The sequence below is a fragment of the Erpetoichthys calabaricus genome, chromosome 3 (assembly GCF_900747795.2).
Source record: "Erpetoichthys calabaricus chromosome 3, fErpCal1.3, whole genome shotgun sequence".
NCBI lineage: Eukaryota > Metazoa > Chordata > Cladistia > Polypteriformes > Polypteridae > Erpetoichthys > Erpetoichthys calabaricus.
In genome coordinates, this window is record NC_041396.2 from 243142418 (window position 1) to 243168987 (window position 26570).

The window sequence follows — 26570 nt, forward strand, 5'->3', positions numbered from 1 at the left end:
TGTGCATTATTTTATTATGGTCGATGATTTCTTCTCCATTCTTGTTGGTGATTACTGGTATTGCATTGTGAACTTCTTGTTTATGAATTTGTTGAGCTAAAAGCTTATTAGCTTTTTCTCCGTTTTCATAGTAATGCTGTCTAGACTTATAAATAAGTTGTTCAGTTTCTTTAGTTGTTAAGATGTTAAGTTCTGTATGCAGGGCCTGCCTTTTCCTGTGAAGAGCTTCACTTGGACGCCTGGCTTGTTCTTCATCTATTCTAGTAATTTCATTTCTTAGCTCTGACACTTTCTTGGTTTCTAATTTATTTCTATGGGAAAGATATGAAATAATCTGGCCTCTTAAGAAGGCCTTTAGAGTTTCCCAGAGTGTTCCTGCAGAAACCTCTGTGGACGTGTTTGTCTCTAGGAAGAAGCTGATTTGTTTGGATATAAATTCTGTGCAGCTCTCGTCTGCCAATAAAAGAGGGTTAAGACGCCATCTGCGAGGTGAGTGTGAGGGGCTTAATGATTTTAGCTCCAAGACTAGAGGGGCATGGTCAGAGATAACAATTGTGTCATATTTGCATGATTTAATTGTAGGCAGGAAATTATTATCTATAAAAAAATAATCAATTCTTGAGTAGCTATAATGCACTGGTGAGTAGAACGAATATGTTCTTGAGTTTGGGTTAAGAAACCTCCAGGGGTCTGATAAGTTGTGATCATTTAAAAACTGTGTAATTATCTTTGCAGTATTAGATGTCGTCCCACCTGTCACAGGAGTCCTATCTAAGAGTGGATTTAAAACACAATTAAAGTCCCCAGCCATTATAATTTTATGAGTGTTCACATTGGGAATGGATGCAAATAGATTTTGCATGAATTCCTTATCATCAACATTGGGTGCATAAACATTTATCAAAATCATTTTACTGTTACATAAGTTGCCCATGACCATCACATATCTCCCTTCAGGGTCCGACACTACCTCTGATGCTACAAATGGAACTGTTCTATGTATGAGAATTCCCACCCCTCTAGTTTTCTTTATAAAGTAAGAATGGAACATTTGGCCAGTCCAGTCTTTTTGTAATCTGAACTGATCCTTGGTTAGTAAGTGGGTCTCCTGTAGAAATACTATTTTAGCGTTTAAGCCTGTTAGGTGAGAGCATACTTTCTTTCTCTTTAATTCGTGATTCAGGCCTTTAACATTCCAGCTCACAAAGTTAACTGTCCCATCATGGAGACATTGATTCTGAGTTTTTAATGTCATTTATAGTTTTAATTGGTAATATGGCAGTTTTAATCTTAGTTTCAAGATTCCCCATGAGTTATTGCATTTTAGCCTATTGTTGCATTGATATTTATAATTATAAGAATTACAAGAATAGATTAGATATAACCTGCTCTCCTTCTCTCCCCCCTTTATCCCCCCACCCCCCCATTTTGCCTCCCCACATGAGGCTAGATCCCACTTCGCGATGTTCCAGTCCTCTGACATACGAAGAGACAGAGCACGTCCAAAACAAAACAAACCCCACCCTGTAGCGGCGTTACAGAATTAAAACAGAGATATCTTTTGCAGTTAAATTCTTAATACTATCTGCCGAAAATGTTCTCATTAACAATATTTAAGCTTGAAATAATCTTCAGCGCTTTTAAGTTATTAAAATTTAAAAAAAAAAAAATGTCTGTCTTAATGTCTGTTAAAAAAAAATTAATCACAGCCTAACAGATACATAATACTATTTAAAATATAACTGTAAAAACAAACTTTCAGCCACTGCCACCCTTGCTCATCACCAAGTATGCTACTGTTTCATAATAACCTAGTCAATTCAAAGAGATGATCTCAGCAATCGCACACATTACTAGCAGTCCAATAATTCATAAATATTACAAAGTCATGATACATTCATCACTAAACAAATGAACAGTCAACTGCCTTTTATTAAGTGAAAGGTCGAAATTTATTTAGTATTTGGTAGGGACAGTTTATGTGAACTCTACTCACCATTTCTTCTCTACAACAAAATGCACAATAGTGTAAGTCATGTGAAATTTAGGGGTAAACATTTTAAAAACTAGCTAAATGTTATTAACACTTCACAATGCACCAATGGCCTTAAAGTAGTATTCTGCTTCTGTACAACTATGTTTTTGTTGGATTAATGAGGACATGAACACTATCTGGCATTACTTTTGATAGTCATTAAACATTCATTTTCTCAGTGACACACTTGCTTGCTCTGTAGAGGTTAATGTGGTAGTTTTTCACTCTGGCCTGTGGCATTTTAATAGAAAAGTATCAACACTGAAATAACAAGATGTGCTTGATACAGTACATAGCTCGAGAGCATAGTTCACACATTTCAGTACTGAGGAGGAAATCGGCTATTCACTGATTTTATCCACCCACTATTTCTGTTTAATTAACTGTCACAACTAATCACGCCATTTAATACTATAAAGCTTTCTAACAATGCCCAACAAAGATTACAGTTGCCGCTGAGCAATTATATTTTCCAGCGTTTGGAATTTTTAGTTCCCTGAGGCAATGTAATTTAATTGGGCTACTTATTTTACCCTTTAAGCCTCTTTTGTCTTCATAAAGCCATCAAGGTAAAAAATTAAAATGCTAAACCAAAGAATTTAAACTGGTAAACATGTTCCTCTGCATTTGATATTCAATTTCATCTTCAAACAAGTAAATTCATATTTGGAAGGTACATTTGCTTTGATAAGTTTATAAATAGCAGGAATTATATGTGGGCCCATTTGTTCCAATATTTGCTTTAATAGGCCTCTCCTCCATTTCTGACTTCTGTGTCACCTTTAATGAACATTATTCTTCTATTTTCATGTTTGCAAAAAGCTTTATTATAGATCTTATAAACAAGACACCTACTAAACTATGCTTAGAACCTAAAGGTATTCACAGCTAGGAAGCCTAGTATAGAATGTATGTGTTCTACTGTTTGGGCTTCCACTAGAGACAGAATATCATTAAAAGTTTCTCTACAAAGAAAACAAAAGTACAATACAAAAGAAGGAGGCACATACAAAAAAAAAAAAAAAGGACGACACTGGTTGAAGGAAAGACTTAATATTCTCACTCTCAACAGAGGTAAGCACACATTCTGTACAGTAGTGCAAGCAAAATTAAAATATCATAAAATATGATTCATGTTATAAATATGGTGCTTGCATATTAGTTAAATTTATATGATATACCCAATCAAGGAGAGTTTGGCCAGTTATACTGTACATATGCAAAAAGGATGCAGATTTCACTTTAACCAAACAATTAAAAGTGATTCAACACAAAAGCCACACATTACATTAATTTTTTCATACTGTTGACCGCACGTTCATATATACACTGCATGCACAATTATTAATAGTCACTTTCCTGACCTTATTTCTTCTGTGCACATTTTCAAACTCTAAACCATACTGTATAAACTTGAATGATTATTAGATGTATTGGATGTAATTTGCAGGTGATATGTAGATGTTTAGTAAGCAAGGGTGCGGCTTAAAGCATTTAACACCTTATATTAAAGTTGTGCATAATTATTCGGATGCTTTGTTACCTCAGGTAAAATGGACCAAAAAAGAGATTTAACGGACATTAAAAAGGGAAAAATCATAAAACACCTTTCAGAAGGATGCAACAATCAGGAAACTGAGGAGTGACCACCGGACAATCAAACATTTTTTTTGCAAATAGTCAGCAGGCTCACAATAAATGCAAGAAAAGAGAACAAACAGCACAAATTAACTGAATAAGACTTGAGAAGAATTAAACATGAATCGAACAGGTACTCATTAGCCTCTGGTGCCACCATGTTCCAGAACTGTAACTACCAGAAGAGTCCCAGAAGTACTAGGGGTCAAGTGCTTAGAGACACAACCAAGATAAAGGCTGAAATGCAATGAACTCTGAATAAGATTCTCAAGTTAAGACATCAAGATTGGCCCAAGAAATACCTGAAGACTGATATTTCAAACATTTTATACACAGACTAGCAAAATACCCACGCTTCGCAGCGGCGAAATACTGCTTTAAAATTTTTATTAAGAAGAAAAGTAAACCTTTTTAAACTGAGGGAAAATATACCAATAATTATTATATAAGGATCTAATTGTATACCACGTTGTCAGTTCGGCCCTCCGGTTGTAATATGACCAAGCTGTGCGCTGCGCTTACTCTTGAGCATGCAACGTATAGTTGGCCATGTGAAAAGCAATCTTGCCTCAAATCAATGCCAACCTTGCCTCAAATCAATGCCAACCTTTTGTAGGGTCTGTCCCTGAGACTTATTGTCATTGCGAAGCAGAGCCTTACTGGAAATTGGAGGGGTTTGAATTGAAATGGGTTTCATCTATAACTTCGCATCCAGCTTTTGAGAGTTTAAACATTCATAAACATCAAAGTGTCCACTACTCAAATCGTCACCTGTGAATCTAAGATGTTTAAAAGGCATTGGCAGTTGTCCAAAGGTGTAAAATATTTGGCCATTTTGGTACACTCGAAAGTGACAACCGAACAATTCAGCGGCAGCCATCAACTCACATGCAGAACCATAGGTGAAGGGCTTAAGCATTTCACTCTTATAGTGCTCCTGTGTAGTATAATTATCTCCTGTACCATCATCAAACCACACCTTGAACCTGTCCAAGTCATTCAATACATAAGACACAATGTTCTTCCGGATACCAAGAGTGAGCCTGATATGGCCGTGAAATATGTAACACAGAATGGAAAAGGCACTCGCCATCTCCGGCCAAGGAAACCACTCGGTAAGTGACAGTTCTTTGATTGATGGTGATCACCTTGATAGACATGTTAATGGGGTAACAGTTGGAACGATAAAGGAAATGGGTACCTGAACAATGTAAACTAAGTCTAAAATACCTACACAATAACTATAATCGTAATAAACAAACAATAAAACAGCGGAGAAGCCGTGGATTAAATAAAAAGGCTGCAGCTATCAGCAGGGACACGTGAATACCGTGGCGAAGCAAGGAAGGGAAGACATGGGGATGGGGGACCCAACGCCGCCTCACATGGCGACCGAGCTGCAGGCTATGGACGTACAGTGCATCCAGAAAGTATTCACAGCGCATCACTTTTTCCACATTTTGTTATGTTACAGCCTTATTCCAAAATGGATTAAATTCATTTTTTCCCTCAGAATTCTACACATAAACACCCCCTAAACTGACAACGTGAAAAAAGTTTACTTGAGGTTTTTGCAAATTTATTAAAAATAAAAAAACTGAGAAATCACACGTACATAAGTATTCACAGCTTTTGCTCAATACTTTGTAGATGCACCTTTGGCAGCAATTACAGCCTCAAGTCTTTTTGAATACGATGCCACAAGCTTGGAACACCTATCCTTGGCCAGTTTCGTCCATTCCTCTTTGCAGCACCTCTCAAGCTCCATCAGGTTGGATGGGAAGCGTCGGTGCACAGCCATTTTAAGATCTCTCCAGAGATGTTCAATCGGATTCAAGTCTGGGCTCTGGCTGGGCCACTCAAGGACATTCACAGAGTTGTCCTGAAGCCACTCCTTTGATATCTTGGCTGTGTGCTTAGGGTCGTTGTCCTGCTGAAGGATGAACCGTCGCCCCAGTCTGAGGTCAAGAGCGCTCTGGAGCAGGTTTTCATCCAGGATGTCTCTGTACATTGCTGCAGTCATCTTTCCCTTTATCCTGACTAGTCTCCCAGTTCCTGCCGCTGAAAAACATCCCAACAGCATGATGCTGCCACCACCATGCTTCACTGTAGGGATGGTGCCCGGTTTCCCCCAAACGTGACGCCTGGCATTCACACCAAATTGTTCAATCTTTGTCTCATCAGACCAGAGAATTTTCTTTCTCATGGTCCGAGAGTCCTTCAGGTGCCTTTTGGCAAACTCCACGCGGGCTGCCATGTGCCTTTTACTAAGGAGTGGCTTCCGTCTGGCCACTCTACCATACAGGCCTGATTGGTGGATTGCTGCAGAGATGGTTGTCCTTCTGGAAGCTTCTCCTCTCTCCACAGAGAACCTCTGGAGCTCTGACAGAGTGACCATCGGGTTCTTGGTCACCTCCCTGACTAAGGCCCTTCTCCCCCGATCGCTCAGATCAGATGGCCGGCCAGCTCTAGGAAGAGTCCTGGTGGTTTCAAACTTCTTCCACTTACGGATGATGGAGGCCACTGTGCTCATTGGGACCTTCAAAGCAGCAGAAATTTTTCTGTAACCTTCCCCAGATTTGTGCCTTGAGACAATCCTGTCTCAGAGGTCTACAGACAATCCTGCTTGGTTTGTGCTCTGACATGAACAGTCAACTGTGGGACCTTATATAGACAGGTGTGTGCCTTCCCAAATCATGTCCAATCAACTGAATTTACCACAGGTGGACTCCAATTAAGCTGCAGAAACATCTCAAGGATGATCAGGGTAAACGGGATGCACCTGAGCTCAGTTTTGAGCTTCATTGCAAAGGCTGTGAATATTTATGTACATGTGCTTTCTCAATTTTTTTTTTTTTTAATAAATTTGCAAAAATCTCAAGTAAACCTTTTTCACATTGTCATTATGGGGTGTTGTGTGTAGAATTCTGAGGGAAAAAAATGAATTTAATCCATTTTGGAATAAGGCTGTAACATAACAAAATGTTGAAAAAGTGATGCGCTGTGAATACTTTCCGGATGCACTGTATATATGTACGTAAGTAGGATTCAGTTAGCGTTGGGAACCCGCGTACCAAATTTCTTGAAGCTTGAAGATGGGCCCATAACTAACAAAGACCGTTGGAAAGTTCAATATGGCGGCCAACAGTGGCGTCATACCACCGAAATAAGTACGTACATCGGTTTCAGTTAGCGCAAGGAAGCCGCCTACGAAATTTCGTGAAGATGGGGCCATAAATAAAAAAGTTTAACATGGCGGACATTGTCGACCGTTACGCATAGAATTTCGAAATGAAACCTGCTTAACTTTTGTAAGTAAGCTGTAAGGAATGAGCCTGCCAAATTTCAGCCTTCTACCTACACGGGAAGTTGGAGAATTAGTGATGAGTGAGTCAGTGAGGGCTTTGCCTTTTATTAGTATAGACAGACGAAAGGAGTAGATGATCAGACAGACAGGCAGATCGGTACAGCATTCACTGTGATGCAGAAGTTGTACCAGTCAGTCATGGTGAAGACTGAGTCGAGTCGAAACGCAAAGTTCTCAACCAGTCAATCTACATTCCTGCCCATACCTATGGTCACAAGCTTTGGGTAGTGATCAAAAGAACTAGACTGAGGTTACAAGAGGCAGAAATTAGCTTCCTTTGCAGGGTGTCTGAGCTTAGCCTTACAGCTCAACATAGAGCTACTGCTCTTCCACATCAAAATGAGCCAGTTGAGGTGGTTCAAGCTTCTGATTATGATACCTCCTGGATGCCTCACTAGGGAGGTGTGTTGCACATGTCCAAAAGGGAGAAGAACTCAGGGTAGGCCCAGGACACAGTGGACAGATTATCTTTCTCAGGTAGCCTGGGAAAAAACCTCATATCCCCAACTTCCAAAACCTGCAGAAAGAGTTGGAGGAAGTGGCAGAGCAAAGAGGTGTCAGAGCTTCTTTGCTCAGACTGCTACCCTCATGACCAGATCCAGGACAAGCAGCAGAAAATGGACAGATGGATGGAGGCTTGTACCTCATTGTGGCTGGATGAGGATTACAAGGTAACGAGCTTTGGTTAATGAAAGATTTTATATATAGCTCTATTCTAATATATTGTGGTCCTAAATATTTCATTTACTTGTTTTATCTCTTTATAAACCATCCTGTGTAACTGAAATGGCTAAACTTGTTTAATTTGTTGTTAGCTCTACTCTTCCTGTGCTAATCTTCATTTATGTATATCCAAGACGAACTATCAGTAAAACCCCAGGAGCAATACAATTACAACTGCTATAATTACTTACCACATGGATAGCTCAGAACCTGGATGTCATCAATTGCAATGTACCCTGACTTTCCACCTGAGACAGCTTCAAAAATAACCTGTCAAAATGCAAAAAAAAAAAAAAAAGCAGAAAACAGTTAAGCTTAACATTCTATTTACTTTTAACTAAAATTCATAATGCCAAAAACAGTTGGTAGAAACCTCTGTGTTATAAAGTCTACTCCAAAATGATTAAATATTATCCAGAATAATTTTACAGATATGAAATTACAATGGGAAGGATATTTGAGTATGTAAAAGACATGGCTGGTATGTCAGAATAACTCATTTATATTCATAACATTTAAATTCCTCACTGCAGAAAAATGCTACGCCTTATAAATGTAAAGAAAAAAAAAATTAGTAGTCTTCCAAATGGAAATTGTGTGTCCAGCCTAGCAATAATCACTTGCTTCACTTCACTAGACCATTCGACATATATAGAGTTTTCTGTTAAAAGTGTAGCTACAGTAAACTAGCATCCAACTGATTTAATTGCCACATGCTTCAGCTAATGTAAAAGTCAATTTCAATGCTTCATGTTTGGAGGGGAACTGAATAGTCCTGCACAGACCCCATCACACTGTGACAAATGACAATGTGTAGCCATTGAATGCTGCAGAAAAGAATCTCACTGAGCTGATATTCGCATACATTTCTATACATCATTATGTAAAATGCTGAAAGTGGCAAATTTATAGTAATTAGTTCTCCAAGAACTGCATTTCTGGACTATTAATCAAATAAGTGACAATAAAGTGAGTTAAAGAGAAATTAAGCACAAAGGAAAATCAAGCAAAAAAGACTATGAAATTAAATTTTGTAACGAAGTTCATAATGAAAATTCTAATTGTAACAGTGTGTGCTAACTCCGCACAGCGAACCCGTTTTTCCTGAACTAAACAGCCAGCAAAGAATTAGTAAAGGATTGCAGAAACTTAATGGAAAAAGCCCATAAAATAAAAAAAAAACAGTTTGACATAATTGCTTTTATTTTTACTACTGACAAACTTACAGACCTTAAAAACTAATAACATCCGCAGAAAGCAAAGATTAGATCTAAGACTTAACTAAAGTGTCATTTTGCTTGACTTTTCACCAGATTATACAAGATACTCAGAGACAACTTTACAAACTGGTGGATCAGTATCAATCTCTGGGAGGTCCTAGCCAAAGGATGTCCACTATAGAGCTATATGATTCAGAATCAACTTTATTGGCAAAGTATATGTACACATACAAGGAACTGGACTCCGGTTTTACCTTGCTCTCTGTGTGCTTAAAAAAAGGGATGAGATACTGGAATAAACAGACTATGGAATATAGAATAATGGAATGGGTAAGCAGTTACACTATATACACATGGAGACCAGTTCAGTACAGTGGATGATTGTTGTTGACTGGTTTATTACACGAATTGTCTCTGATGCTGTAAGATTGACTTAAGTGTTCATGAGAGTGATGGCCTGAGGGAAGAAACTGTTCATATGTCTGGTAGTTTTGGCGTACAGTGCTCTGTAACGCCTACCAGAGGGAAGTAGTTGAAAAAGGTTATGACCAGGGTGTGATGGATCTGCATTGATGTTTTCTGCCTGTTTCCTGACTCAAGATCTATATAAGTCCTGAATGGAGGTCAGATCAGCACCAATGATATTTTCTGCAGTCCTGACTGTCCATTGTAGTCTGTTTCTGTCCTGTTTTGTGGTTGAACCAAACCAGACTATGATAGATGAGCAGAGAACAGACTGGATTACTGCAGAGTAAAATTGGATGAGCAGCTCCTGAGGCAGGTTGAACTTCCTGAGCTGACGCAGGAAGTACAACCTCTGCTGGGCCTTTTTAAAAATTGTGTCTATGTTTGGTGCAGTGCTGTTGAGCAGTGTGAGGGGGCAACACTGGGGTGCTCCTCCTGAAGTCCACTGTCATCTCCACAGTTTTAAGCTTGTTCAGCTCAAGGTTGTTTTGACCGCACCAGAGGGCCAGCTGTTCGACCTCTCGTCTATATACAGACTCGTCACTGTCCTTGATGAGGCCAATGACTGTCATATCATCTGCAAACTTCAAGAGTTTAACAGACAGGTCTCTTGAGGTGCAGTCATTTGTGTAGAGGGAGAAGAGCAGAAGGGAGAGGACACATCCCTGGGAGGCGCCAGTGCTGACTGTTCGTGTGCTGGATATAATTTTTCCCAGTCTCACTTGCTGCTTCCTATCTGTAAGGAAGTTTGTAATCCACTGGCAGATGGGGGCTGGTACAATGAGCCAAGTGAGTTTGGTATGGAGAACTTTTGGAATGATAGTATTGAACGCTGAGCTGAAGTCCACAAACAGGATCCTAGCATATGTCCCTGGAGAGTCGAGATGTTGCAGGATATAGTGCAGTCCCATGTTGATTGCATCATCCACTGACCTGTTTGCTCGGTAAGCAAACTGTAGGGGGTCAAGTAGGGGGCCTGTGATGTCCTTCAGGTAGGTCAACACCAATCTTTCAAAGGATTTCATGACCACAGACGTCAGGGCAACAGGCCTGTAGTCATTTAACCCTGCGATGGAGGTTTTCTTGGGAACCGGAATAATTGTGGAGCGCTTGAAGCAGAAGGGAACTTCGCATAGCTTCAGGGATCTGTTGAAAATCTGTGTAAATATGGGGGCCAGCTGATCAGATTCATTATGAAGCTCTTTAGTTTGAGGCCATCTGCAACCCTGAAGAGGCAGGAGAATTAAGACTTGTGAAGTTCCAAAACAATACCTCAATGTCCTAGAGTCTGTGTGTGACTTATGGATTAGAATAATCTTGCACAAACAAAAAAAAAAAAATTGTACATTAGTGTTAATAGGCTTTGCGCCCTAGGAACCAAGTTACCCGAACAATTCTATAACATTTCAGTAACTGTTTACCACTCTGATGCTGACCTTTCTGATCAAAAAATAGGACATTACAATAGCAATTAAAGAGAAGAATTCAAAATTAATTGCAGAATTATGGTATTTGAGGGTTCCACTAGAGTGGCTCTTTCTCTTGCATGATTTGGCTCAAAAACGAAATCAGCATATCATCATCTCATAACAGGCTTAAGTTTCGAGTTTGGTATTTTTCCATCCAACTGTTTTAACACTAGACCACCCTCAAGAAACACACAGACACACACCTATCATCGAGATATCTATGTTTTTGGCATCAGGAAACCCTAAAATTTCGAGATCCATTGAAAACTCATAGACAACATACCTGATCTTTTTTATAAAGTTTGAAAAGAAAAGAAAAAAAAAAAAAACATACAGAACACCTTTCACATCAGATTGTTATTAAAAAAAAAAAAAAAGATGAAAATGAATTCATGGTAGAGAGAGAAATCCAAATAATCTCCAAATATCAGTTGACAGCTCCAAATGTGGCTATCATAAAGTATCATTTGAGACTGCGAACACCCCAGTAAAGAAGCCGCTTTGTAAATCAACTGCATTAGCTGAAGACACTTTTGAATCATGTTGACATTAGGAAAGTACAATCTGCATAGAACCAGTGTAAAGAAGCAAATTTTTAAAACTTAAACTACACTTAACATGTAATCTCTGAGTAGTAAAATAGAACATTGATTAATAAGCTACAGTAATTCTTGTTGAGTTGCACAACCTTTAGTACACAAGTGTTGAAAAGCAAACAAAGCAAACATGTAGGTAGGTGTTGCAGGAGTTGCAGTGCAATAAGGAAGAACTACTTCTGTTTTGTCAATTATTGTTCATGTGAAATGTGTGTTTAGACAAATGTAGCATGAGTTTCTTGCCAGAATAATACCACAGTGTGTTTTTTTTTTTTTTTTTGGCTAAGCTGTTTAGGTGACGAGTTCTTGTGTGACTTACCAATGCACTTGTGTATAAGAAATGGTGTATGTGCCGAAATGTACTTCACACAATGAAGGTTTTTTTTTTTTTTTGTTTTTTTTTAATAAAGATACCATCTGTCATATTAGTTATCGCTTTGGACAACTGAGGAGGGATTTGTTCGTAAGTCATTGGGAGTTTACTGTGGTATTTTTTCAGTCCTATTAACTGATTTTTATAAATCATTTATGTTGTATTTGACGCACCCCACAAGTGAAAAAAAACTTACTTCTATGTGTGTTTGTAAATTTGTAGAAAAGTTTTTGACTGCAGGTAACTTAACAGCTGTTGAGGTGTAGTTTATATCACATGATGAAGCTGTCTTGTGCCTTGAGACTGAACAGCTCTTCTAAATGTAACCAGTGATCTAAAGTACAATTTTTTTTTTTTTTTATTAAATAAAGAGTGTCACTGCTACCACTACACCTGGAACTTTCTGCTGTATCATTCATTGCACAGATAATCTCCACATCCAGCAGAAACCTAAAGTCACTGCAGATGAGATGATGGATCTGGGTCACCATAGCCAATAAACTGAGCCAATACACCATGATATGCTGAGATGAATCCACTTAATAAGCCAGAGAAAACTAGAACACTGCATGGCTATTATATAATTTACTAAAACACACTGTGCTTCCATTGTTGATCTATGACCCCCAATTTATGCATGAACAGTGCATCCAGAAAGTATTCACAGCACATCACTTTTTCCACATTGTTATGTTACAGCCTTTTTCCAAAATGGATTAAATTCATTTTTTTCCTCAGAATTCTACACACAACACCCCATAATGACAACGTGAAAAAAGTTTACTCGAGGTTTTTGCAAATTTATTAAAAAAAACTGAGAAATCACATGTACATAAGTATTCACAGCCTTTGCTCAATACTTTGTCGATGCACCTTTGGCAGCAATTACAGCCTCAAGTCTTTTTGAATATGATGCCACAAGCTTGGCACACCTATCCTTGGCCAGTTTCGCCCATTCCTCTTTGCAGCACCTCTCAGGCTCCATCAGGTTGGATGGGAAGCGTCGGTGCACAGCCATTTTAAGATCTCTCCAGATATGTTCAATCGGATTCAAGTCTGGGCTCTGGCTGAGCCACTCAAGGACATTCACAGAGTTGTCCTGAAGCCACTCCTTTGATATCTTGGCTGTGTGATTAGGGTCATTGTCCTGCTGAAAGATGGACCATCGCCCCAGTCTGAGGTCAAGCGCGCTCTGGAGCAGATTTTCATCCAGGATGTGTCTGTACATTGCTGCAGTCATCTTTCCCTTTATCCTGACTAGTCTCCCAGTTCCGGCCGCTGAAAAACATCCCCACAGCATGATGCTGCCACCATCATGCTTCACTGTAGGGATGGTATTGGCCTGGTGATGAGCGGTGCCTGGTTTCCTCCAAACGTGACGCCTGGCATTCACACCAAAGAGTTCAATCGTTGTCTCATCAGACCAGAGAATTTTCTTTCTCATGGTCTGAGAGTCCTTCAGGTGCCTTTTGGCAAACTGCAGGCGGGCTGCCATGTGCCTTTTACTAAGGAGTGGCTTCCGTCTGGCCACTCTACCATACAAGCCTGATTGGTGGATTGCTGCAGAGATGGTTGTCCTTCTGGAAGGTTCTCCTCTCTCCACAGAGGACCTCTGGAGCTCTGACAGAATGACCATCGGGTTCTTGGTCACCTCCCTGACTAAGGCCCTTCTTCCCCGATCACTCAGTTTAGATGGCCGGCCAGCTCTAGGAAGAGTCCTGGTGGTTTCTAACTTCTTCTACTTACGGATGATGGAGGCCACTGTGCTCATTGGGACCTTCAAAGCAGCAGAATTTTTTCTGTAACCTTCCCCAGATTTGTGCCTCTAGACAATCCTGTCTCAGAGGTCTACAGACAATTCCTTTGACTTCATGCTTGGTTTGTGCTCTGACATGAACTGTCAACTGTGGGACCTTATATAGACAGGTATGTACCACAGGTGGACTCCAATTAAGCTGCAGAAACATCTGAAAGATGATCAGGGGAAACAGGATGCACCTGAGCTCAATTTTGAGCTTCATGGCAAAGGCTGTGAATACTTATGTACATATGCTTTCTCAATTTTTTTATTTTTAAGAAATTTGCAAAAACCTCAAGTAAACTTTTTTCACGTTGTCATTATAGGGTGTTGTGTGTAGAATTCTGAGGGAAAAAATTAATTTAACTCTTTTAGGGTGGATGTCGACTTTTGTCGACAGGAGGGGTTGAAGGCGAATGTCGACAAAAGTCGACATCCAGGGATAGGGGGCGACAATCAGCTGTTAATGGCGACAAATCTCACTGTCACGTTACAGGCATTCCCTCTGTGCTTGGAGGAATGCTAGACTCGTTGACTCGGCAACTAAACCTTGCGTGTGCGTGAGTTGCGAAATGTAAACAATGGCAAGATGGCACCGACATGTGAAAAGGCAGCAAAGCAAGTGCAGAAAAGAAAACACTCGGCAGACAATGTTTTGCGCATTATCGCGGAGTCGGACTCTTGATTTTTCAGAATCGGATTTTATTGGCAGTGATCAGGAGATCGAGCAAGAGAGTGAGAAGCAGGCATCAGCTGATCAGACACCAGCCGATGCCGCGCCAGCGGATCTGCTGCCAGTTGAGTGCCTTCGCGCAGCCGATGCATCTACAGCAAGGTTCGCATGGGATAAATACACAGACATTGATCCGTTGAGAGCCGATCTGGCTACCAGAGTTTACAAGACGGCATGGCTTGCTGTTGGACACGACAGATCACCAGCTGCTGTACTTCAGGCTGCTCTCTCCTGATGCTGCTTTTCAGCTACTGTCAGACGAGACAAACAGGTAGGCAGAGATTTTTTTTGAATTGCGGGCTGCGTTTGCATCGCATTCTCGTTTTTCAAAGTGGAAACCCACAACGAAAGACGAGATGAAGCGCGCTGTGGCATTACAAATAGAGATGGGACAGAACTGGTGATATAACTTTAGGGAGCATTGGTCCAAACGTGTTTTGTCCCCTGGTGGCTTAGGTACGTGCTGCTGCAAAGTTTTATTCACTTCTGTAATAAAAAGAAGCAAATCCCATGGGGTGAGCCAGGCTATAATGCCATACATAAAGTTCATAAAGTTTCAGAAGATGAAAAGAGGTGACAATACGGTTTTCATGCAGACAGAAAACTTGGTGGCAGTGGCATGGCATGACGGCAAATGGGTGACTTGTCTCTCTACAGTACACACTAACAATATATGTGAGAAAATGCAGCAACAGACAATTGAAAAATAGGCATCAAAGCAACACATATTGTAAGGAGTGCAATGTGGCAATGACTGAAATTGGCTGCTTTGAGCGAGATCAGACTTTGCTGTGTAAAATGTATGTGATATGTATGTGAAATCATAGAGTATGCAGGCTCATACAACATGCAAGACAGTAACATTTGTCAAAAGTAAATATTTTTTGTTGATTTGATATGTTAAACAATTGCTTTGTGTTCTTTTTTAAAAAATGTTAGTTTTTGGAAAAATATTCAGCCCTGGGAGAAAAGAAACAAAAAAAAAATTAGCCCTAAAAGAGTTAATCCATTTTGGAATAAGGCTGTAACATAACAAAATGTGTAAAAAGTGATGCGCTGTGAATACTTTCCAGATGCACTGTAGTTTTATTTTAATCGGCCACTGTGAACTTTGGATTTTGATCATAGTCATTTAATTGTACTTTGCAACTTTGCGGTTGAAAAAGCAATGAAGTGCAATCATTAACAAATACATAAAGAGTAAACCTATTTAGATTTTCCATCCATTTTCCAACCCGCTGAAACCCGAACACACGGTCACGGGGGTCTGCTAGAGCCAATCACAGCCAACACAGGGCACAAGGCAGGGTCTATTTGGATTTTAAAAGATACAATTTCCTACAAAATCCACAAGTACAGTAACGAAAGTAAATGTAACTTGTTACTTTCCATCCCTACTAACAAGTTCTGGCTCCACTGTCTCCAGGTAATTACATATAAATCTGGATGTGTTAAGTGCACTATCACAAAACTGAATAATGCGTACAAACCTTGCACTAAAAACAATGTGAGACAGCATAACAGTCACCATAAGGACATGTGTTCGCTGTGGTCTATTGACAAAGGCTTTATCTGTCAGACAAAATATTGTTTTAATTCATTTTCAACCTGTGGCTTCCATATCTGTACACACTCATATCTGATTTGGTTTGTTTGAAGAATTACAATTAAATGGCTGTAGTGTTACCATAGACAGAGTATTGTTGAACAGGCAGCTGGTGTCCTTGGGTTACTTTAGTCTCATTATGCTTTATGTTTAAGTTTTTATTTTTCAGTATGCATTAAACTTAAGAGTAATAAAGTGTACGGCAACAACATTTAATTGCTTTTTATTTTCAATAACTACATCATCAAATGAACTAATGTTAAATTGTTTCTTGTACAGATTAAGCATAATCATCACGCTTTTCTGAAGAAGTGCCAATCAATAACTAACATGTGCAAAAATGGTTTACAGTTTGCTTCAGTTTGTTCTCTTACTGAAACACCATGCTCAGCTCCACCCCTCTCTTTGATCTGATCGCCATATAATCCTCTTCAATCAGAGGGAGGAATGTACTTCATTCAGTGCTGGCTCACTGCCACCATCTACTGGCAGTTAGTTTTGCAGTTAATAAGCTAGGGTGAAGGGGATGCATTTCAACCAAGCTGTACGGCCATGGATGATGTGGACCTTTTTTTTTTTTTTTGGTGTGCTGTAGCACACCAACCCAAAAGACACTTACCAGGCTAAAACTCAAACTGTCCCCTTGAGTATAAAGTAGGACAAACTACGCAGAACAAGATATTCACTTTCATTCATATGCAGATGACACACATTTAACCCTTTTTCATATCTTCATAGTTTGTGATTTGAAATCACCCAAAACAGTTAGTTAATGCTGTCTCATAAAACAGTAAATAAAAACATACTGACTTTGTACCACACATGGGAACAGCAGACAGGAAGTGCTTAACCAGTATTATACCATAAAGGAGAACCTTGTGAGGTTATGTAAATCAATAACATTTTCATCATTTAATAGGAAATTGGATAGTATAATTATGTCTGACTGCCCTGCACTCACTTTGTCAAGACAATATCTGGGGAAAAAACACTGGGTAATACATGGAATACATTATGAATCTGTAATAGCAATTACTAATATGGATTTAGCATTAAAGTAGTATATATACACATATACATACAAACACACACACACACACAGAGCACACTGTTCACTTTACAAATCCACTTCTGTTTCAATACTAAATTTATTAAATGGCATTTATACTGCACTGCTGCTATGGTGTCACACCATAATGGTGCTTAATTCAATCATAAATTACATCAAATGTCCAGTGACAGCAAGACTTCCTGTCTCTCAAATTCTGCTTGTATACTTTCCATTTCAAGCAAACCACCACAAAGAAAAGTGCTCTCCAAGCAATAATTTAGTTGTCATACCATGGCACTTAGTGGCAAATGTTGTTATTTCCTCTACTTCAAGGTAATCATGCCCCTTCCTGCATAGCTTTTACTTGAAAGATACCTGCATGAACTGAAGAAGGGTGTTTTTTCCCTCCACCATATAAATAACATTCTTGGTAGACCTAAGTGGTCTTGTTAGTTTTTCTTTTTCATACAGATTTCAAATTCACTATCCTGCATTAAAATCGACAGCAAACCTATCAGAGGTTTGTCATTGGAATAGAATGCAAATCTGTATACAAAAAATGTATACATAGATATTTTCCAAAACAGTAAATTTGTGAGTTTTGCTATTTGATACTTACATGAAGTAAAACACAAAGTTTTCATGTTTCAATTTCCAGGGTGAATATGATTCTAAATGCAGTACAAAGGTTACAAGTAAAGATTGAAAATCCACATAATGTACATGTGAATGCTGATGTTTAGCTTTTATTTATAACCTATAATGATTCTATATCCAGTATATCTTTATCTAAGGACATAAATAAAAACTACTATAACTTCTGAGAAAACCTTTGTCTTCTTAAAGAGTAGATACTCTGCCAAACAGCAATGCATCTCTTGTCAGTTGTAAATGAATGACTGAATGTTTTGTTACATAAAAAGGATCAGAAAACAAATGTTTACTATTATTACTCAAATGTTATTTGCAATTACATGCATTATTTGCTATTATAATTTTATTCTTTCACTGCTAAAGCTTTGCTTTATCCATTCTCTTAACTGCATAAAAATAAAAACTAAACAGTTTGGACAAGAATAGGACATTCAGTCCAACATAAGCCTATTCATGTTTATTCACCTAGTCTTCTTTCTACCACACTATTTAGTATCATATTCCATTTCTATAGATTCTCACCAAAATGTACCCATAACCACTTTCTATCTGTGCCCCATCCTGTAGTTGAACAACTCATTTTAAAGTTACAGCTAGCAATAACCAAATTACCCTTCTTCAATACTTTTCAACACTTCAACCTAGGCTTGTACTGATGAGTGATATCATCTGTAATTGACCATTATTTACACTGCCAATTAATGTTACTTTGCTGATAATTTGAACAAAGTAAACACCATGTTTACCATACACTTTTTTTTTTTTTGGACAAACTGCAGCTGCCGTTGAGACAGAATGACTGGCAAATTCGAAAATGTATACTTGTTGAAAAAATGTCAGAGGCCCCTAGTATTGGCTTTAACATTTTATTCCAATCATTTTAGAATAAGCTAACCTTCAGTAAGCCAGTGCCTACAGTACAGTGAAACATTGACCACTGAATAATGGGGTCAGGCAGGTCTTCGATTCAAAAGCATGATGCTATGCGAATGAGTTTCCTGCTTGTGAACTACTTTTATTATGGTTTATTTAACAAAGTTTTAGCATGCATGCATGCATGCATTTTGCCTGTTGGGAGCCTGCAACTGGATAACATGTGATAGGAATTTTTCATGGACATTTGTTTGATGTTCAGCATTGGTCACGATAGCCTTTGATTCAATCGGAAACATTACCTTCATGAAAATATGTGATTAAACTTTTTTCTCTGCCACCTCTACAAACCATAGGGGGTAAAGTAACACAAAAATGTAAATAAATAACTATGTAATCATTAACTCGGGGATAAATATCTGGTCATGGCAATGGTCAATATTTTCTTGAAATCTTCACTTTTGTAACTTCTGTCAAAAACTTGAGTTTGTTTTCATTCTTGTTTAGTGTAAGGAAATCACTGCTATTCATTTATTAAGGCTAGTCAGCCTGCCAGGAGGTCGAGAATTATGGGGTCATTTTGAGTTATATTGCTGAATGTTGTTTGCATAGATATGCTATTTTACATTTTGAAATAATTTGGCCTAAGAGAAGCATGTAAAGTGAAAATAATAACGGGCCTAGAATTGAGCACACACTTGATTTCCCACCTCCTGCAGTCTAGAATGCAGCACTTGACTGTTCCGCTTGCTTTTGCACTTGAGTGCTCGATCAGCCAAGCACCACAATCAACCCTGGAGCATTGCTGTCATGAGCACATCTGCACCCACTCTGAGCCTGCATGTCCTTGAACGTTCATTATTTAACACCAGGGGCCTCATGTATAACGCCGTGCGTAGAACTCACACTATAACATGGCGTAAGCACAAAAGCGGGAATGTGCGTACGCACAGAAAAATCCAGATGCAGGAATCTGTACGTACGCAAACTTTCACGTTCTTCCGCTACATAAATCCCGATCAGCATGAAAAGTAACGCACGTGCATGCGCCTTCTGTCCCACCCCAACTCCTCCCAGAATTACGCCTCTTTGAATATGCAAATCAATATAAATAGCCCTTAAGCTCAGCCTTCTGTGAAAAGACAATGGGAAAAGCACGGGGGAAAATATAAGAATTTCAGCGAATACCAAGTGCAGGTGTGGGGATGCTGGCGCACGGATGTTGTTGCCGCTCCTCCCTGTTAACAACACTTCGCAAAATTCGCCTTAATTCTACACTTTCTTACGCTTGTTTTATTTCTTTTATTATACGTATAGTTCGTGGATACAGCTGACTCGAATTGTATTGATTTGGCTTAACATTTACAAATTTTATGGACTCTACTTTGACTGGGAACAGCTGAGTCTGTGGATCACGGGACAAGAACCTACGAACATTTCTTTGCACCTGGCAATCTAGGACCTCAGGATGATCTGTCTCCGTGATCATATTAAATTCGCTATGCTGATCTGCTCCTGTTTCATCTTACAGTACTCTACGACTGGGAACTGATCTGATATTCATACTAATCTGGCTTTTGGCTCTGGGGCGATCACGCCTGAAATTACCAAGCGTTACTGCTTGTGGCTGTGTATTGGAACCTCCAAATCCTGCTACCTCCATTGCTATGCTTTCTGCTGCTTGCTATCGCTGCTCACCTACGCTACCACACCCGCCTGTCCTACTGGTTCCGCTGTGCTGTGCTGCTTCTCCACTGCTATTCAGATAAGTATTGCCCAGTATCATGCTAATACACTCTCATGACAAACTCCTTATTAAACAGTTTGTCCAGAGCAAATGGTCTGATTGGAACATCCTAAAGGACGGTGGTATTTTGCAGCGCCCGAAATATATATATCGCGGGTCAGGCCACCGCCGGGCTGCGAATGAAAAGCCCACCGGCAGCATTTGCTCAGGAATACGTCGTCCTTCTCATGACCCTGGGAATAGATGTGTCAGTGTGCCAAATTTACATTAGGTGGAAATAAACCCTGATGTGTAAACCCTCTGTGCAAAAAGAAGCCTCATTAACTAATATTGCACTATTTAACTCAAGGTCTCTTAATGGCAAAGCATTGGTGCTGTCAGAACTCATCACTGACACCAAACTTAATATTCTGTGTTTAACGGAGACTTGGCAAAAAACCAAACGAATTTGCGTCTCTCACAGAGGCGACTCCAATTGGTTTCACTTTCCATACAGAGCCTCGCAGCTCAAGACAAGGCGGTGGGCTTGCAGTAATTGTCAGAGCAGACCTAAACATTAAACGAATCCCAGTTGACTGTCCATTGTCTTTTGAGTGCCTGGCTCTTAAACTAATAACGAAATCAGGTCCTGTCTCACTCATTGTTCTTTATCGTCCCCCAAAATACAATGCATCCTTCTTATCCAATCTGATTGAACTTTTGACCCACCTAAGCTCTTACTCTCAGAGAATTATCCTCCTTGGTGATTTCAACATCCATATTGACACCCCCACATCTAAACTGAAGAATGAATTCCTATCCTTACTGGACTGTTTTGACTTGACAAAACATGTTGATTTTCCCACCCACTCTGGCGGTCATATATTGGATCTGATCTGCACTTCTGGACTATCTGTTGCCAACAATTACAGCACTGATTTGGGACTCTGACCATAAAGCAGTATTTTTCACTGTTTCACTGCCTTTCCCTCCTCTTACCTGTAAACGACAAATTTCTTACAGAAACCTTAAAAATATCTGTCCCTCTATCCTTTCTGGATCCATTTCTGACCTTTTACTGTCTTCACCTATTCCATCAACACTAGATAGTCTTGTTGACCACTATAACTCAGCCCTTTATTCAGCATTAGATAAAACAGCTCCTTTAAAACATAAGGAGGTTTCCTTTAAACGTTCAGCTCCTTGGTATAACTCAGAATTGCGATCTATGAAAGCAGCTGACCGACGCCTTGAGAGAATGTCACGCAAGACTGGCCTCACCGTGTACATCCAGGCTTTCTCTGACCACCAAAGAGCTTACAGAGAAGCACTAACCTCTGCCAAGAACACCCATTACGGCAGAATAATAGAAAGTGGCCACGATAACCCAAGGGTTTTGTTCTCTGTAGTTAATAAACTACTCGAACCCGCATCTGGTCCAACTACCTCTTCTACTGAAGTCTGTGAGGAATTCCTCCACTTTTTCCGTAACAAAATTAACGATCTAAATAATTCAACTAACATAAATACATCATCTGTTTATATCTCTCACTGTTTTCCCACTCCATCCAGCTCCTTCTCTAAGTTCTCACCAGTCACATCTGCGTTTGTTAATAACCTGCTTTGTAAGATGAGGCCGACTACTTGTGTACTGGACCCCATCCCCACCACACTACTTAAATCCTGCCTTCATGCCATAATCCCAACTGTTACAACAATAATAAACTCATCCCTTGACACTGACTCTGTGCCGCTCACTTTTAAGTGCTGTAAGAATTATGTTTCTAGACTTTTCTAGCGCCTTCAACACCATCCAACCTCTGCTCCTTAGGGACAAGCTGACAGAGATGGGATTAGATTCATACCTAGTGGCATGGATCGTGGACTATCTTAAAGACAGACCTCAGTATGTGCGTCTTGGGAACTGCACGTCTGACATTGTGGTGAGCAACACGGGAGCGCCACAGGGGACTGTACTTTCTCCGGTCCTGTTCAGCCTATATACATCGGACTTCCAATACAACTCGGAGTCCTGCCATGTGCAAAAGTTCGCTGATGACACTGCTATCGTGGGCTGCATCAGGAATGGAATGGAGGAGGAGTATTGGGACCTAATCAATGACTTTGTTAAATGGTGCGACTCAAACCACCTACACCTGAACACCAGCAAAACCAAGGAGCTGGTGGTGGATTTCAGGAGGCCCAGACCCCTCATAGACCCAGTGATCATCAAAGGTGACTGTGTGCAGATGGTGCAGACCTATAAATATCTGGGAGTGCAGCTGGATGATAAATTAGACTGGACTGCCAATACTGATGCGCTGTGCAAGAAAGGACAAAGCCGGTTATACTTCCTTAGAAGGCTGGCGTCCTTCAACATCTGCAATAAGATGCTGCAGATGTTCTATCAGACAGTTGTGGCGAGCGCCCTCTTCTACACAGTGGTGTGCTGGGGAGGCAGCATTAAGAGGAAAGACGCCTCATGCCTGGACAAACTGGTGAGGAAGGCAAGCTCTATTGTTGGCATGGAGCTGGACACTTTAACATCTGTGGCAGAGCGAAGGGCGCTCAGCAGGCTCCTATCAATTATGGAGAATCCACTGCATCCACTTAATAGTATCTCCAGACAGAAGAGCAGCTTCAGCGACAGACTGCTGTCACTGTCCTGCTCCACTGACAGATTGAGGAGATCGTTCGTCCCCCAAACTATGCGACTCTTTAATTCCACCCGGGGGGGTAAACGTTAACATTTAACATTATACATAGTTATTGTCTGTTTGTCACCTGCATTATTATCATTCTTTAATTTAATATTATTTATTGTATCAGTATGCTGCTGCTGAAGAATATGAATTTCCCATTGGGATTAATAAAGTATCTATCTATCTATCTATCTATCTATCTATCTCTCTATCTTTTACAATTGCTTCTATAACCCCAGTGTTAAAAAAGTCTGGTCTTGATGCTGACAATCTTAATTTCCGGCCTATTTCCCACTTACCTTTCCTGTCAAAAGTTCTTGAGCGTGTTGTTGCTTCCTAACTCACCAATTACCTAACCTCTAATAATTTGATGGAACCCTTTCTGTCTGGTTTCAGGGTGTGGCACAGCTGTGAAACTGCTCTGCTACGGGTAACCAATGATTTGCTTATGGCAGCAGACTCTGGACAAACCAGCATATTAATTCTGTTAGACCTCAGTGCAGCATTTGACACTGTCAGACATGACATCCTACTGTCCAGAATGGAGAACATGCTGGGTATCTCTGGCACTGCCCTCAAGTGGTTCAAGTCCTATCTGACTGATAGGCAAGAGTTTGTTAGTCTTGGCAACAGCAAATCCAGCTCAGCGCCGGTCACACAAGCAGTCCCTCAAGGCTCTGTCCTCGGTCCTCTGCTTTTCTGTATTTACATGCTTCCCCTTGGCCATATTATCCATAGCTATGGACTGGGTTATCATTTTTATGCAGACGATACTCAACTCTACTTCAATGTTAAAAGTGGAACTTCATCAGAGCTTTCTCAGCTCACAATCTGCCTTAGTGAAATTAAAACCTGGATGGAGCAGAACTCTGTAAAATTAAATTGCAATAAAACTGAACTCCTGCAAATTGGGACTAAAATGCAACTTAATAAAATGAGCTCCTTCCCAGTCTATCTTGGCAGTGATCTCATCAGACCCACCTCTACTGTAAAAAAATCTTGGTGTCATTTTTGATTCTTCCCACTCTTATTCCGCCCACATAAATCACATTAAGAAACTTTCTTACTTTCACGTCCTTAACATATCCCGTGTTCGATCCTTCCTCTCCTTCTCTAATGCTGAGAAACTTGTCCATGCTTTTATCACATCCCGCATCGATTATTGTAATTCCCTACTGGCAGGTGCCCCTTCTAATCTTATATCACAGCTCCAGCTTATTCAAAACTCAGCTGCAAGAGTCCTTACTCGAACCAGCAGCAGCGAGCACATAACACCCATCCTGCTCCGTCTTCAATGGCTCCCTGTGTCTTACAGAATCGAATATAAAATCCTACTAATAACCTACAAAGCTTTAAATAACCTCGCGTCAAACTACATCAGTGACCTTCTCCATCACTATGTGCCTGCCCACCCACTAAGGTCCTCTGATTCTGGCAATTTTATTGTACCCCACACTATTCTACACTCCATGGGTGACAGGGCCTTCAGTTGTATAGCGCCCAGACTCTGGAATGACCTACCGAAATTAATCAGGTCAGCTGACTCCATGAATTATTTTAAAAAACAACTCAAAACTCATCTGTTCAGGAAGGCTTTTAGCTCTACCTGACTTTATTACCCTTCTCTCAGTTTACTTCTCTGTCAAGATGCTAATGTAACCTGTGTGTGTGTGTGCTAGACCATCAATTATGTTGTCTGCTTTTTTTTTTTTTTTTTTCCAGAATTCACTGTCTTAATCTTATTTATTTATCTGGTTTGTACAATGCTATATATTGTATACGCTGCCGTTCTTTATTATATTCCGTAAGTGCCTTGAGCATGGGAAAGGCACTATATAAATAAAATGTATTATTATTATTAAGTGGAGGCAAAGGAAAAAACGTACTATTTGTTGGTTTAAACAGTGATATAAAGTTGATCAAGTGACAGAGTGTCGGAGAAACTCGAAAGCTCAAGTTCACAAAGTCGTACAGTGCCCGAAATAAAAGAAGTCACATATCAAAGTCGCCGTGAAAAAGCAAATCGTAACCCACTGTCTGAGTGCCATATGAAAGCTCATTAGGGTACAGACAAAAAAAAAATAGGCACACATTGAGGAAAAAAGCACGAAATGTCAACTTTAATCTCGAAATTTTCACTTTAATGGAAAAATAAACTCCGTGATTAAAGTAGAACATCGTAAAGTTCATCTTAAAATCGTTTAATTTACTAGTTTCTCAAATCCCATCGTAACTAAAGTAGCATGTTAAATGTTTTTGTTCTGTATTTGATCTTCTTTGTGCTGTGTGTGTGAATCACTACCTGCTTCTTAAACGGGCATTCTCTTTCTCCGACAGGACACAATCCATTGCATTCGTGATATTACAGCTCTCTGAATAATTAAAATACCGAGACGTTTACGTGATATCTTTTTCATGATGATAGGAATGAAAGCATGTTATTAAACATGAGAACACGGTGGCGCAGTGCTTGTTCATGTCTCACGCAAGAGGCTTGCTGTGCCATGTGCGACCTTCGATAAAATAATTTATTACAGAAGTACTGTCTCTTTCAAACATACTAACCTCCAGTTCCTGTCCTTACTTTTCTTTCTCCAAATACCCAATCACCACACAATCAGCTCTGTAATAGACGTGAAGCCATCTGTCAGCTTAGAACGCCGATTCTTCAAAACTTTTAAGGAGCATTGAAATATCTTTGTAGAACATGTTTAATTATTCTATCCATCTATCCTTCCAGTGTCGCGTCAGCACCAGCAAGAATACAACGCAATGCAGGAACAATCCCTGTACTAGCTAGTGCTGCGGCACGTGTCCTCACATGTTTAATTATTAACAAAACACATTATTTAAATGAAGTTAAAGTTTTATCTGTATAATATAATCAACATATTTTGCTGCATTTCATCTTAAAAATGATATCGTCATCATATGTAAATACGCGCTTTACAAAGTGGCTCAGGTTGTGCAATATTATAACTGTAGTGCAAGTTTACAGTGGGGTAATTGTACTTATAAGTAAACAGTTCTACAAGGAGCGCTTGATGGACTGATTGAGTGCATTTATAGTTCTTGGGATGAAACTTTTTCTGAACCGCAACTTGATACAGGAAAGGCTTTGAAGCGTTTTGCCGTGGCTGAGGCAGCGTCTGCTTCATGCTGTATACCGATAATTCTCTTTCCAATCAGCTGCTGCTGTGATTCCCCACTCAGATACAGTGATATAAATACTCCGAGTGGTGCAGTGAGAGTAGTATGGAAAAAGATGATCTGCTGTGGCAACCATTAACGGGAGCAGCTGAAAGAAGAAGATACAGTGAGAGTAACAATGTTAAAGCAGTTATGGTATTTGGAATACTATGGCTATTCCCTAGACCATTATATTGCTGCAGGTTAATTACAATCAGATGCATTACTCTAACAAACAATATGCAGTTAGTTTCAGTGTATTTATAAAGCCGCGTCAGGAATGTGGGTCTAAGAAAGAAAGGGTAACCACACAGGAACAGTAGCACTGCTTTGACGCTGGGTGCCTCCAGTC

General features: G+C 39.7%; 1 protein-coding gene across 15 annotated transcripts in view; it reads right to left on the reverse strand.

The window, feature by feature from the left end:
- Positions 1-26570, reverse strand: part of ptprk (protein tyrosine phosphatase receptor type K) — a 615224-nt gene that overhangs the window by 373218 nt on the left and 215436 nt on the right. For all 15 annotated transcript variants that reach the window (XM_028797925.2, XM_051924122.1, XM_028797923.2 and 12 more), the window contains exon 4: positions 7955-8033. In XM_028797925.2, coding sequence (XP_028653758.1) covers positions 7955-8033 — 79 coding nt within the window. The remainder of the gene's footprint in view (positions 1-7954; positions 8034-26570) is intronic.